General features: G+C 48.1%; 1 protein-coding gene across 5 annotated transcripts in view; it reads left to right on the forward strand.

The window, feature by feature from the left end:
* SMOC1 (SPARC related modular calcium binding 1) overlaps positions 1-13,700 on the forward strand; it is a 135,518-nt gene that overhangs the window by 107,397 nt on the left and 14,421 nt on the right. For all 5 annotated transcript variants that reach the window (XM_090271056.1, XM_090271057.1, XM_090271059.1 and 2 more), the window contains exons 8-10: positions 9,974-10,166; positions 10,910-10,992; positions 12,844-12,949. In XM_090271056.1, the coding sequence (XP_090127182.1) occupies positions 9,974-10,166; positions 10,910-10,992; positions 12,844-12,949 (382 nt within the window). The remainder of the gene's footprint in view (positions 1-9,973; positions 10,167-10,909; positions 10,993-12,843; positions 12,950-13,700) is intronic.

Below are 13,700 nucleotides of genomic sequence, written 5' to 3' on the forward strand. Positions count from 1 at the left end.
TCACGGCCACTAGAATAGAACTGGGGACGGGTGATGATCTCTATGGCTTTCTCTGTGGCAACAGAGGCCTTTTTCAAGTTTTCCCTTTACAGAGAAGAGCCATAAATGTGTTTGGAAGCCCCGGAGATCTAAGCCCCCAGTCCATTTTTACCTTGTTTTAAAACCAGCTTTTCTGGCTGCCTTGGGCTTTTACCCCGCATTGTTTGCTTGGAACACAGAGGTCTACTGGTGTGGGGTGTGGAGTATGGGGGCATGATCCAGCCTCTGGAACTTGCTCAGCCAGCAAAGGTTTTGTTTTTTCTGTAGGTGAGTTTGTTTGCTTTTTAGGGTTGATAGCAAAACCACGTGTCCTTGTGTTTATTCTTTTGGCCTCCGTTGATAAAAAACGGAAATCAAAGGTCCTGCCGAGGTATTGTAATTGATTGCTTCCAATTTGCTAGAAGTCAGTTCTGGTCTCTGCTTTGATCTAAGGTCCTCCTTCTGTGTTTATTTGTAAAATGGCTTTGGAAGTAGGCAGGGAATAGATTTTATAAACACACTCACACATGCGGCATTAGTGTTTTGGAGGATGAAGAGTGAAGTTATGATACTTTATTTTGACAAATTAAAAAAAAAATCTCTTTCCCATCTCCTCCTTTGGCCTGTGCCCCCTGCTTCCTTCTTGCCTGAATTTTTATTTATTAGCTCTTGTCCTTAAAGGGCAGAGCTTTTCCAGTCAAGGCCAATGAGTTACTAAGAAAAACTAGAAAGAAGAGAGCTTGCCACTTCTCATTGCAAAACCGCCGTGAAGCATTTCATTCTCTTTTTGGTGGAAGGGTCATATGAGCTCACTTAAAGGCATGAGTCAATCGAGATGGAGGCTTTTCTAACATTTGAGGGGATGTGAGTCAGTGATGCTTTGGCGGAAAAGTGTTTTTGTAAGGTAATTGTCAGCTATCTTGGGACAATCCACCCTAGAAGAAATATCTTCAGTAGAATTTATATCCTGTTTTTTTTCACCCCTCAGTTTCTGTGCATGTGGGAAGGAAGAGGGCACAGTGGTGCACCATGCATGGCCATGTTAGGTTCCTCAGAGAGGAATCGTTTAGGCAGGCTGGTTGGTTTATCATTTTCCCTTACACCTCCTCACCTGTAACATGTCATCCAGCCACAAGCCTGGTTGACAGAGCCCACTGCAGACACCCTGGGAGAAGTGGTCTCAGCCTGCATCAGCATGTAGAATGGCTGTAGGATGGGCTGTTCTGCAGATGGGGCCACTGAGTCATAGCAAGTTGGGCCACCCAACATAGGCCTGGAGGGCAGTATGAGGTACCAGGGAGAACCTGAAGGCCCCCAGCAGCCTTGCCCTACCCTCAGGCCCTGCCTGATGTTTGGGGGACCCTGCACCATGGGGTTGGCACCAGACGTTGTCTAAATGTAAGACCATAGGCCACAAGAGTGGTCTCATCTAGCACCATTGCTTCATTTTAAATAAGAAAAAGGAGCTCAGACTAGTTAAGGGCCTTGTTCAGGGTTGCAAGCCCATCAACAACTGTTAGGTGTCATGTCCTCTACTTGGTGCTAAGGGGCCCACGGAAGAGATACAAGGCCCATCTCAGGAAGGAGCTGACTGTTGGACAGTGGTGTGGCTAAGGGAGGGGACAGTTCACCCCGGCCCAGTGGGGAGGAATTATTTTATCATGGACATTGTTTTGAGTTGCTGGCAGGGTGACCATAACAAGCAGACTGGTCCTCAATTTATTCTTGTTTGAGTTTACCTTCAGTGTGTCCCTTTGTCGCCCACCCCTCGAGCAGGCTGTTCCCACTGCCTGCCTGTGGTCAGCCCCTGCAGTCCATTTAGGGACACTGGTCATTCACAAGGAGGGGTCAGGAAGTCTGGGTTTACTCCACATTTGCTGAGGACACTGCTCCTTAGACCAGCTAATAATTTACCATTTATCGTCTTACTCTGGTGCCAGTGCTTTACACGCACTATTGCATTTAATCCTCACACTGACCCAGTGAGGCGTGTGCTATTGTCACTCTGCTTATATAGGTAAGACACCAGGGATTTGGAGAGCCACGTAAACTGCCCGAGATCACAGAGCTAACAAACGACAGAGGCTGATTCATCTTACCCCAAAGCCCTTGTCTTGACCACTGTGCTGTGCTGCCTTTATTCCAACTGTTGACTCCATGAAACAGTGACAGAACATGCCACGGGCAGGCCCTGGGGTGGCGTGTGCAGGAGCAGAGAAGTAGGCACTTTCTCTTCCTTTCAGCCTTGCAGGGAAGCCAGATAACCCCAACTACCCCCATTCTGTTCCTGGAACCTCTTCCCTCTGGCTGCCCTGAGTTCCCTCTGGTGTTTGGAAACAGCCATCCCGCTGAGCTTTCATACCACCCTCTCTTCTTCCGGGCCGGAGCTGAAGAAATCTCTTCTCTCGGCCAGTTAGTTCATCAGGAGTGTGGCCCTCCTCCAGGAAAGTGGTCCAAGAGCCCATTGTAGGTTAAGATTGGAAGATGACGTTATCTTCTTCATTTAATTTGGCTGCCAGCTCTATGGGGAAAAGGGCCTTTAGAATAAATGAGATGAGGGAAAAGTATTCCCATGGAAGAGGTGACTACTTTAAATATGTGCATATTCTGTTTCTATTCTCCCTGCTTCATCCCTACCTGATACACACCTGAGCATGATTTCAGGGGTTGATGTTCTCTGTGAGTGAGTGTGTGTGCTCCTTCTGTGCCCTGGCAGGGCCTCTCCTCTGGGCCCCTCCTTTTCTAGGCCTGTTCTGTGCCCTCTCTTCCAAAGGGAGCCTCAAGCGATGTTTCTATTGTTTTCCTTCTCTTTGAGGGGCTCCTGGAGTCCCTGGATGACTCTGAGGCTCGGGAACTGGCGGTGGCTCGGTGCTGGATGTGATGGAAAGCCCGTGGTGGAAGAGCAGGACCAGCCCAGCAAATGGTGCCTGGAAAACTGGTCCTCTGGGGCCACTTAGCCCCTCCTGTGAAAAAGCGCAAAGTCCACAAGAAAAATAACTTCTTCACATAGTTGGCTTAAAACCTTAAGTGCTAAAATCCTCTGTGGCTTAATAAATAAAAAGCCCTGCTCAGTGATGTACCATAAATCCCTCCCAAAGACTATGGCCTCCAGTAGCATCTCCTCCCCTGAAGACCACATCTTTAGGACCTGGATGGGCCCTTCAAGAACAGGAGTCAGTGCCTTCAAACCTGGTCCTACCCTCCTTTTGTTTCTGCCAGCCCTTCCTTGGCCAGATCCTCTGTACCATCCCGACGGCACACTCACAAGCCGACCCAGAGGATCCTGACGCAGGAGCCACGAGATTTCTTAGGCCTCTGGAATTTCATGTGGTGACTGAGGGAAGATGGTTTTTAACACATGATTTGTCATTTTGGGTTATCATTCAGTATTTCATTCATTTTTGATGAGGCTAAGTGGGTATGAGGTATTTGAAGGAGTTTCAGGGTTATTGTAAGTGACACAATGCTAGTGTTTTTCTGAATATTCTTGGCCTGGTGGGACAATTCCTTTTGCAATGAAACACAAATCAGCTCTCTCAGTCTTCAAGTGGGTAACCTTTTATTGATTTTTTTCCCCCTAAGAAAATTCAGAACCTGATAGTCTGAGAGTTGAGTGTATTATTTCCCAGGATGAGTCAAAGGGACAGATATTCTTTCTGCAGCCTCTGTGGTCTCATCCCCACTGTTTGGCAATTACTCAGCAGTGGGTAGTCCCATCTCTGAAGTGTCAGGCTAGCTCAGAATTCTGGGGCTGGGCATGGCCTGGCAGGATTCAAGCAATGGAGGGGTTCTTAGACTAAGTACTCTGTATGGATCCTTTAAACCCTGGAGTCCATGGTTCTCCTATGAATAAGGAGCTGGGGGCTAAGGATGGGTGTGGTGAAAGGCCAGGAAGGCTGCAACAGAGTCCTGCTCTCAGGAGCTTCCAGTCTAGACAAGTCACAGTACCAAGGGTAAGGTGGACATGAGGGGACAGCCTTAGTCTCAGTGCATGGAGACTTCACTCTGGACTGGGGCCCTTAGGGATGGCGGGAGGCTGGAATGAAAGTAGGTTGAGATCACATGACCAGTTCTGTCTTCTTGCTATGTTTTACAAAAATTTTCTGATCTCTCCAGAGACCAACATGGTACCAGCACATACCCAGTACTAGCCTATGTGAGAGCTGGGTCCCCAAAGGCCCCTGACTTCCTTCCTGGGAGCCCTGATCTCTGCGTTTCTCAGGATCCTGTAATAGGTCCAAGACTCAGGAGCACCCTCCCATCTGGAAAGACTGCATTGCTCATCAAGGCATCTTCTCAATACATGTTTCTATGGGCGGCTCGTGATTCTTCTCGGTCCTTCTATATATGGTTCTCTATCAGATATGACTTCTTTTCTTGCTCTCAGTTTTCCTATGGACCTTGTGTCAGTTAATTGTATGTGTCAGCTTGGCTAAGCTTCAGCACTTGGTTTGGTCAAACACTACTCCAGAAGTGGTTGTGAAGGTATTTTTTTAGATATGATTAGCATTTAAAATCAGTTGACTTTGAGTAAAGCAGATGACCCTCTGTAATGTGGGTGGGCCTCACCCAATCAGTTCAAAAGCAAAAACTGAGACTTCCTGAAGAAGAAGGACTTCTGTCTCCAGACTGTCACATAGACATCCTGCCTGAGTTTCCAGCCTGCTAGACTGCCCTACAGATTTCAGATTTGAGCCAATTCCTTAAAATCAATCAATCGTCCAATCAACCAACCAACCAACCAATTGCTCTCTCTCATTGCATGTATGTGATAAATAGGTACATATCTTTTATTAGTTTTGTTTCTCTAGAGAACCCTAACATCCAGTCCTGCCCCACTTCTGTCCTGCTTTGCTCTCATGCTCCGTGTAATTGCAGGTACAGAGGGCGATGTGTTTTCTGGTGGCAATGGCCGGACCGTGTTCCCATTTCTCCCACAGGACACTTCTCTGTTGTGTTTCTTCCTTTAGGCCATCAGAGGTTTATGAGTGAGACTTAAACTACCCCTTCCCAGGTGGGAGTGACCTGGCTCTCCTTTCTTCTTTGCACTCTCCGGGATAGGGTCAGAGGTCTGGGTGTGCGTGAGTGTGTAGGAATGTGTGGTCAGCTATTCCCATGCCTGTAGACAGCCCTGATTGTTCTCTCTCCCCTGCTGTTTACGTCTTTCAACTGTTTGCAGATAGTCCTGGTCCATTCTCTTAGTTATCAGGTCAGACCTGCTAATCTTGTCATTCTTCCCTGAACTCTCCTAAGCAGAGATCAAATATTTTAGAATGGTAAATGTTCACTTCTGGGAAGCTTCCTCTCTGACCCAAGGGTCAAGAAGAGACCTTTGAAATAGATTCTTCGCCTTGCCTTCTGAAAGGTGACTTCTTGGTATCTAGAAAAACTGACAGTTGGAAATTGTAGGATTCTTTAGGGGGGGGGGACTCAGAAAGGTAGGGGGTTAAAATGACTTCAAGGATGGGACTAGCTTCTGGGTTCTCAAATACAGAATGAGCTTATGCCCATGTATGTGTGTGTGTGTGTTTGTGTTATGTGCCATTGAGTCAGCTCTGACTGCTGGTGACCTTATGGATGAGTGATGTCCTGTCCTCACCGCCCTGCTCAGTTCCTGTAGACTCCTGCCTAGGGGTTCTTCTTTGGAGTCAGTATCTCATTTTGGTCTTCCTCTTTTCCTGCTGCCTTCTATTTTCCCCAGTATTATTGTCTTTTCCAAAAAAACCCTGCCATTTCATGATGTGCCTGAAGTAGGACAGCTTCAGTTTTGCCATTTTTCCTCCAGGGATGTCTCAGGCTTAATTTGCTCTAGGACCCACCTGTTCATCTTTCTGGTGGTCCAGTGTATCCATAGAGCTAAGCATATATCTAATTAATCCACTTTTTCCCCCATCAGCCTTATTTTCTGTCCAACTTTCTCATCTGTGCCTAGTTAGTGGGAATACGAGGGTGTGGATGATCTTAGCCTTGGTCTCTAATGACACATCTTTGCTCTGATGATCTTTCCGAATTCTTCCATTCATCCTTTACTACACAGTGGTTGGTATTTGCATGACTTCTGGAGAAGCCCTGCAGGAACAGTCGATTGATCAATTGATTGGCTGAAGGGTCTAAAAGGGCTACAAATGTATAGGATAAATTGATTAAAAAGTTGAGCAAGTCTAGGTGTTTCAGTTATCTATTGCTATTTAACAAAATACTACAATACTTAATAGCTTAAAGAAAAATAATGTATTCTTTTTAATGTTTCTGTGGGTTGACTAGGTCGTTCCTTGACTGGTTCTACCTGAACTCACCCCTGGAGTCATTCATCTGGAGGGCCATCTGGGCTGGAATGTTCAGGATGACCTCATTCATATACCTGGTAGCTGGTACTGGCTGTGGGGTGACCCTTCGGTTCTCTTGTGTGTGACTTTTCATCCTCCAATGGGTTAGACTGGCTTCCTTAGGTGGTGGTCTCAAGATGGCTCCCAAGGAAGTCAAAGTGGCAGCTTTAAGGCCTCTTGAAGCTCAGGGCTGAAGGTCACATACTACCACCTCTGCCCAGTCCACTGAGCAAAGCAAATCAGAGTCAACAAACATGGAAGGGTCTACACAAGGCATGGATACAGGGAGGTGCCATTCACTGGGACCATTTTGTAATGTTCTGCCACACCCAAGTAAAAAAAATATACAACAGATTACAGTAGAAATCGAAGTAGCCTGTCTATGGTGGTTAGAGACAATAGTACAGAGGTAAGGAGCGTAGCCTAGACTGGAATCCCAGCTCTACCACTTCCTAGTTGTATGACCCTGAGAAAATCACACAGCCAGTCTGTGTTCTGGGTCCTCCTGTGCTCAGTGAGGATGATGCTAATATCTGTCTTAGAGGCTTGTGGCGAATTTACAATGAGTTACTACAAGTGAGGTACTAGCACCAAGCTTGGCTCACAGTAAACACCCAGAGAGATGTTAGCTATTATTATTCATTTTACTCTTCTGGATTGGCAGGGGAGGTACAAACTTGGCTTTAAGTTTTTCAGTGCCGAGGCACAGAGGGAAAAATATTCAGAAGATTTATAGTGTGCTTACACTGAGAAAAATTGTTTCAGAAGAAGGCGTACTGTGTAGAATGAACAAGTATGTGTTTTGACACCCTTGGTTTCGAATGCAGCAATTTGTGATTGCAGAGTGACTGACCTGGAAAAAATGTCACACTATAAAAATAAATATATTTTTCCCCAAGAGCAAATGATTTAGAGGCAGGACTGTCTAGAAGTTAGCAAGACAAGAGCCCTGGACTGGAACCCCAGCCCTCCTTTTCCCAGCTGAGTGAACTTGGGAAATTCATGGTTCTCTCCAGTGCTCCTCTTCCTTGTCCACAAAACGGGCATAATCATAGTGTCCACCTTGCACAGATGAAGAGACGAGGCAAGTAAAGCCCTTGGTCTATCACCTGGCACATGCTACTCAGTGAATATTTGCTTTGACTATTATCAGTTTAAAGATGACCCTAAGGGACATTTTTTCTCTCTGTTGGAAGACAAATTCTCTGTGTACTCTTCACGAATTGTTAGTGCTATTATTATAAACCTTTCCTGTCTCTCTCTTAGAGGGCCACCTGGACTTGTAGGAACTGTCATAAAGTAATAAGCAAGCAAGCAAACAAACAAATAAAAGGGTAGGTAAACCTGCATTTGACCTTCTCTCTAATTCCATGCTAGCCCCCATTTCCCCAAATTACCGAGCTTTCTCATTTGTATGGTTTTTAGTCTCCATTGAACTTGGTGCAGCCTCCATGGGAGTTGGCTGTAAGCATTTCAGAACAGCCTCAGGGACTTCCAGAACTATGTTGACAGCCCCCAGACCATGACTCCCACCTCTTCTTAGATGGCTCCTCTCCACATTTCCATGGTTTCAGGATCCCCAGTGGTGTGAAGTCAGGTTCATTCTTCACTCTGCCCCTGGGGAAGCTCCTGCCCCACCTCTTTGCGTCTGGCTTTCCTGTCTGGTTTATGGCTTTAGAATGTTGGCCGGGAAGATCTCAATTTAAAACCTCTGTCAGAGGTTGTTACACAAACGTGGTGCCAGTCAAAAGTCGTTTTCTTTTGGTTTTGCTCCTCTGTTGCCTTTTCTGTGACAGAAATACAAAGTAGGAAAATAAGGTTTCCATACTGCGTTTGGGGGGTTGTTGAAAAACTTCTCTGTGATCCCTTGGAAGGTGCCAGGGCTCCATCCCAGCCAGGGACTCTGGTGAAAGCTCTGGGTCTTTAAGCCAGGTTTCACCCATCGGTTTACGTCTTTCCCGAGCTGTCTCTAGAAGCTGGTCTGTGTGTTAGCAACAATTGAGTTCAGAATCCCTAGTCGAATAATGCCTATCAACTGTTAAAAACTCCAATTCCTCTTGCCGAGGAGATTCTGTTTAGCTCTGCTGTGTTTGCACTAGGAAAACAACAGTATGTTTTTCACTTTGCAATTCAAAGTTATGTTTTGATAGTGAATGTGCTATGCATACCTGCCTCCCAACCCTCAAATATTCTTATGCCCCTAAGGAAATACTCCCCTCTGCCTGTGGTGAGCATCCCTTCCCAGCAGTTTTCCTCGAGTGAGACAATCATTTCCCTATCATCTGAAATCTCTCTAAAGCAAGGTTGAGCCACTTCGCATCTCTGTGCACGACCACAGTTTCAACATCCATGCTGTTCACATGCGGATCATTAACAGAGCCATTATTTCAAAGGAATCGGCTTCTTTAGAGCCGAGTTTCTGTTATTTTGACAATTTGTTCTATTGGTCAGTGAGTAGCATGAGTCTCCAGTCTGCTAATCCCAAATTGCTGGCCCTAGCACGCTGTAAGAATTTCACAGCATGTTCAAGACTGTATTCCTGCCATCTTTTTCAAGAGGAAAGTTCTGGAATAATGTTCATGAAAAAAAAGTAACAAGGTAAACAAACAAATAAATAAGTAGTTTAAGAAGTAGTTGTACAAGGTTATGACGTTTTCCCCTTTATCGTGAACACACAAGTAGCTTTGTGCATATGCACTTGCGTGTGTATGGGCCTAAGGAAGATGTAGGGAAGGTAGCATTTAATTGCTGGGATTATGGATTTAAAAAAAATTTTTTATAACAAGAAAAGAAACCCAATGCTATTTATTTTTAATAATTACAAGACAAAGCACAGTGTAACCACAATAACAAACAAACAAACAAAAACAAGAAAGGGAAGTCAGAGAGGTTGACTGGGTAGGATTTTCAGGTGAGTGGCTGCGTGGGGGTCTGAGGTCCCCTGATCTGGCCCTGCCTGGCACAGGGCACCACACGCTGCATCAGCCTGGGTGTGGCTCCACAGAAGCCACGTGTGGCCCTCCAGACACGTTTACATGTCTCCTGAGGCCCCTGAACACAGACACCTTCCCATGGGCCTGTTTCTCTCTCCCATTGGCTGGAAGCAGTGTTGTGTAATAGGATCAAGTCCATTCAGCTTACTTGGCTGGCCTTGTTGGGGGCTGTGAAGGAGTGGGGCCAGGCCTTGTGCCTGCTCTTCTGGGCCACTGAGCGTGGCTCCCCCGAGGCTCACAGCCCGTGGCTGTGCCCTGCTGTGCCTGGACTTGGGGGAGTGTCCACACACAGGGAGCCCCCACGGGTCAGGCTCTGGCACCCACCTCTTCCAGAGCCAGCAGACAGTGCATCAGCATGAACCACTCTGAGAACAGAACGCCCCCCCCCATACCCTACACCCCAGCACCACCCATACCTGTCCCATCCTGGGGAGCAGCCCTGCCACCCTGGGCTAGAACCTACTGGGTGTGAATGTGGCTGAGCCCTGGCAGTGGACAGGGCCACAGCACCTCCCACGGGCCAGTGTGGGAGACACAACCAAGCCGTCAGTTCCTCGGGACCAGGCTGGGCCTTTGCACGGAAGGCAGCAATGATGTCACAGGAGCGGTAGTCACAGGCTGTGTCTTCCTTTGCAGAGAAAGTCCACTCATGTGACCAGGAGAGGCAGAGTGCCCTGGAAGAGGCCCGGCAGAACCCACGAGAGGGCATTGTCATCCCAGAGTGTGCCCCCGGGGGGCTGTATAAGCCAGTGCAGTGCCACCAGTCCACAGGCTACTGCTGGTGCGTGCTAGTGGACACGGGCCGCCCGCTGCCTGGAACCTCCACACGGTAAGCCCCCCAAGCCAGTCCTGCTGCTCAGGTGTATCCTGAGGCAAGAGAACCAGCTTCCTGTTGGGCTGGCCCCTGGCACCTCCCAGCTCCACTGTCCTGGATGGTGGGAGTCAAGGCATAAGGAGAACAGTGTTTCCATTCATGGGCAGATAAGGTTCTGATAGAAAGATCTGGGGCCTGGATGCTGGGCAACCTTGAAACAGTAGGTAACCTCTCTGAGCCTCAGATCACTGATGAGAAGGTTATCACCTTGCCTGTTCCGCAGCCACACCCCTGTGTGCAGACATAAGGTCACATCACTATGCTTCAGTGGTTGAAAGGACATGGGTGGCCCTGGCCAGTGTGGCTCAGTTGGTTGGAATGTCATCATCCCCTGTACTGAAAGGTCATGGGTTTGATTCCCAGTCAGGGCACATTCCTAAGTTGTGGGTTTGGTCTCCGGCGGGGATGCATATGAAAAGGCAGCCAATGAATGCTTTTCTCTTTCCCTTCCTTATTCTCTAAAAGCAATGAAAAAATGTCCTTGAGTGAGGATTTTTAAAAAAATAGTAAAGAAAGGGCATGCCTAAGCAGGTCTCAGTAGGAACATTGATGCTGTGGTTGCCTTGTAGCTGCTGGACAGTGCAGGAGGCACTGAACTGTCAGCCCTGGGAGCTCTAGGCTTCATGACAACGCAGGTCATTTCTGGCAGTAGTGGCCGAAGTCCCCTCCTCACCCACTGTCTCGCTCTCTCTTCCCAGCTACGTGATGCCCAGTTGTGAGAGTGACGCCAGGGCCAGGAGTGCAGAGGTAGAGGACCCTTTCAAGGACAGGGAGCTGCCAGGTAGGTGATGATGCTGTCCCCTGCTGGCACCTCACCTTTTCTGTTCCGGCCCCTCCTCAGCATGCTCTTCCTGCCCCTCCTCAGGTATGCTGTTCCTTTCCCTCCTCAGCATGCTGTTTCTCCCTGTCTTCATCATCTGAGTTGCCCTCCTGAGGGTATGTTTCTCCATCTGTGAGATGGAGCAGGAATCTGGATGGGATCTCACAGGAGCATGGAGCCAGGAGCTGTGGGCTCTGCATCCAACCTGGGATTTATCCCTAATGAGTCCTGTGCCCTTGAGCACATGTTTCCTCCTTGCCCTTAGCTTCTTATCTTTAAAACAGAGTCATTGCAATTCTACGATTCTTTCTCTCTCCTATGGTGATTGGGACAACGTTCTGGGTGCTGTGAACCCTTTTACCCGGGACTGCACAAAGGAGATAGCTTATGGGAAGGGGATGTCCTGGGGGTGTGGGCAGTATCTGTCTCCTGTATCTGTCGCCTGCCCTTCCCAGTGCTTTTGCAATGATCCCTGGTGGCCCAGGAATGTCACCGGGCTGACATAAGACACACAGGCAGGGGGCCACGAACCTCCAAGTGGCTTCTGTGCTGTGCTTACCCTTATTTATAGTGTTCCCTACTAATGAGATTAGCAAATATTGGTGGCTTGAAACACTAGTGTTAATCAGCACAGACTCAGACCAGTGCTTGTGGGAGCTGCGCCCACCTTCCAATTCCACATCAGGACTCCAAAGTGTGAACCAAAACAGAGGATCCTGAAAGTCATTGGGTTTCCAAGTCAGGTGTGAAGAAATCACCCTGTTACAAGAGTGGAGTCTGGAGGCCAGAGTACCTCCTTCTAGCCATCTCCTTGGTGAGTGTGAATCGGGATTCTACTGTGTGCCAGGCACTGAGTATCATCTCGTGATCAAACTGACATGAGGCTTACGTAGCAGAGGATACAGAGACTATACACACAAAGGAATGCAAACATATGTGAATAGTGGTGAAAGGAACTGGAGGGAAGGAGCAAGGTGCTGCGAGAAGGGCAAGGAGAGTACATCAGTCTGTGCTACTCCAAGAGGGCGGCGCTGTAGGATTTGCAGAGAGAAGAGAGTGAAACAGTCCCTGCCGAGGAGGACTGTGCAGGGAGTGTTGGGGCCCACTGAGGACTGGCACAGCCATCTATCCAGTTGTGTGACGGTGTGGACACCAGCAATACTGAGCTACATGGGTGTCAGCCTGGCAAGGGCATGTCAGTGAGAGGGCTCATCGTGCTTTGGGTCTTGCTGGAATAGTACAGTGGAGGAAAAGAAGGACAAAGGATTTGAGAGCATTTGTAAGGGAGATCTGATCATTATTATTTAACTTGAATGAGAAGTGAAAAAAAGGAGGAGGTTCTTGGATAGATAAACTGGTAGGTCTACTTGAATCAACCTTGACCAAAGGAGGTTCTCTCTGTCCCTTGTGCCCCTTCAGCACCTGGTCCTTCCCTGCAGAGACTTCTGGGTTATACTATACCAGAACTAGCTTGAGTTCCTCAGTAGATTGTGACGTTCACAAGGATAAGGACTCTACAACCTGTGTTATATCCCTAACATTTATCATAGTGCCTAAGTTGACACCCAGCAAAAATTTGTGGAATGAAAGAAAATTGAAAGTATTATTATCCCTCTGGTCTGCGAGTGCTTTGTGGGATGCAGGTAGAGGAACTATGGAGGTTTATGAGTCATCTGAGCAGTAGATGATTTCCAAAGTGGATTGGCTGGAAAAGAAGGACCTGGATAGGTTAAGGAAATGGTGGTCACTGAGGAAACTGTTTACTTTATTACCTACCTGGCATCAGCCTTCAAATCTCACCTTATCTTCTAGGCTGTCCGGAAGGGAAGAAAATGGAATTTATCACCAGCCTACTGGATGCCCTCACCACAGACATGGTGCAGGCCATTAACTCAGCAGCGCCCACTGGAGGTGGGAGGTGAGAATGTGAGCAGGACTGGGGCCCAGGGGGGAATGTGGGGCCCCTGACTTTTCAGATGCTGTGAAGATGGGGGCCAGGGGGAAGGGTTGGGGAACTCAGTCCTTCTCCTGAGACCACTTTGTCCCACCTTCCACCAAGAATCCCCTTGCTTCTCTCTCCTCCCTCTTCTTTGTTGCTTGTCTGTAGCCTGTAGTTACCAGATTACAGGCCAGTCCAGGGATGTCTAGAAACTTCCAGCACTTTGGTCTCAGAGGTGGATACGTTGGAGTGATATTTCTCAATGGCAGGAAGGGGGATGGGCATATGATGGAAACAGGGAGGGCAGTGGGGGGAGTACAGAGCACCTGGAAGTTCTCTTCTGAGGAGGAAGGAGACATGTACCTTTCTGGCTTCCTGAGAATTCCAAGGGGCTCTGGGCAGTGGGACTGGACACGCCCACAGCCAAAAAACAACTTAGTTGGGGAGCTGATGTGCTAGCTGAGGTAGTCCTGATGTGAAGCCGCAATACACGTGCTCCCTGGTGACCAGCATCTGTGGCACTCACTAACCTGGGCCCATTAAGTCAGTCGGTTGGAGCAGACCACACCCACCTGTTTGCTCAGCACCTATTGACCATGCAGGGCATGCCAAGCACTGGGCTAAGGACTGAAGCATATCCCTGCCTTGAAAGAGCGCAGCCTAGCGGAGACACTAGGCTCTAGACAGGTACTGACGGGTTGTGTGCTCAGTGCTAGAACAGAACAGAGAA

The sequence above is a fragment of the Furipterus horrens genome, unplaced genomic scaffold (genome assembly GCF_987537825.1).
Source record: "Furipterus horrens unplaced genomic scaffold, mFurHor1.1.pri manual_scaffold_3, whole genome shotgun sequence".
Lineage (NCBI taxonomy): Eukaryota > Metazoa > Chordata > Mammalia > Chiroptera > Furipteridae > Furipterus > Furipterus horrens.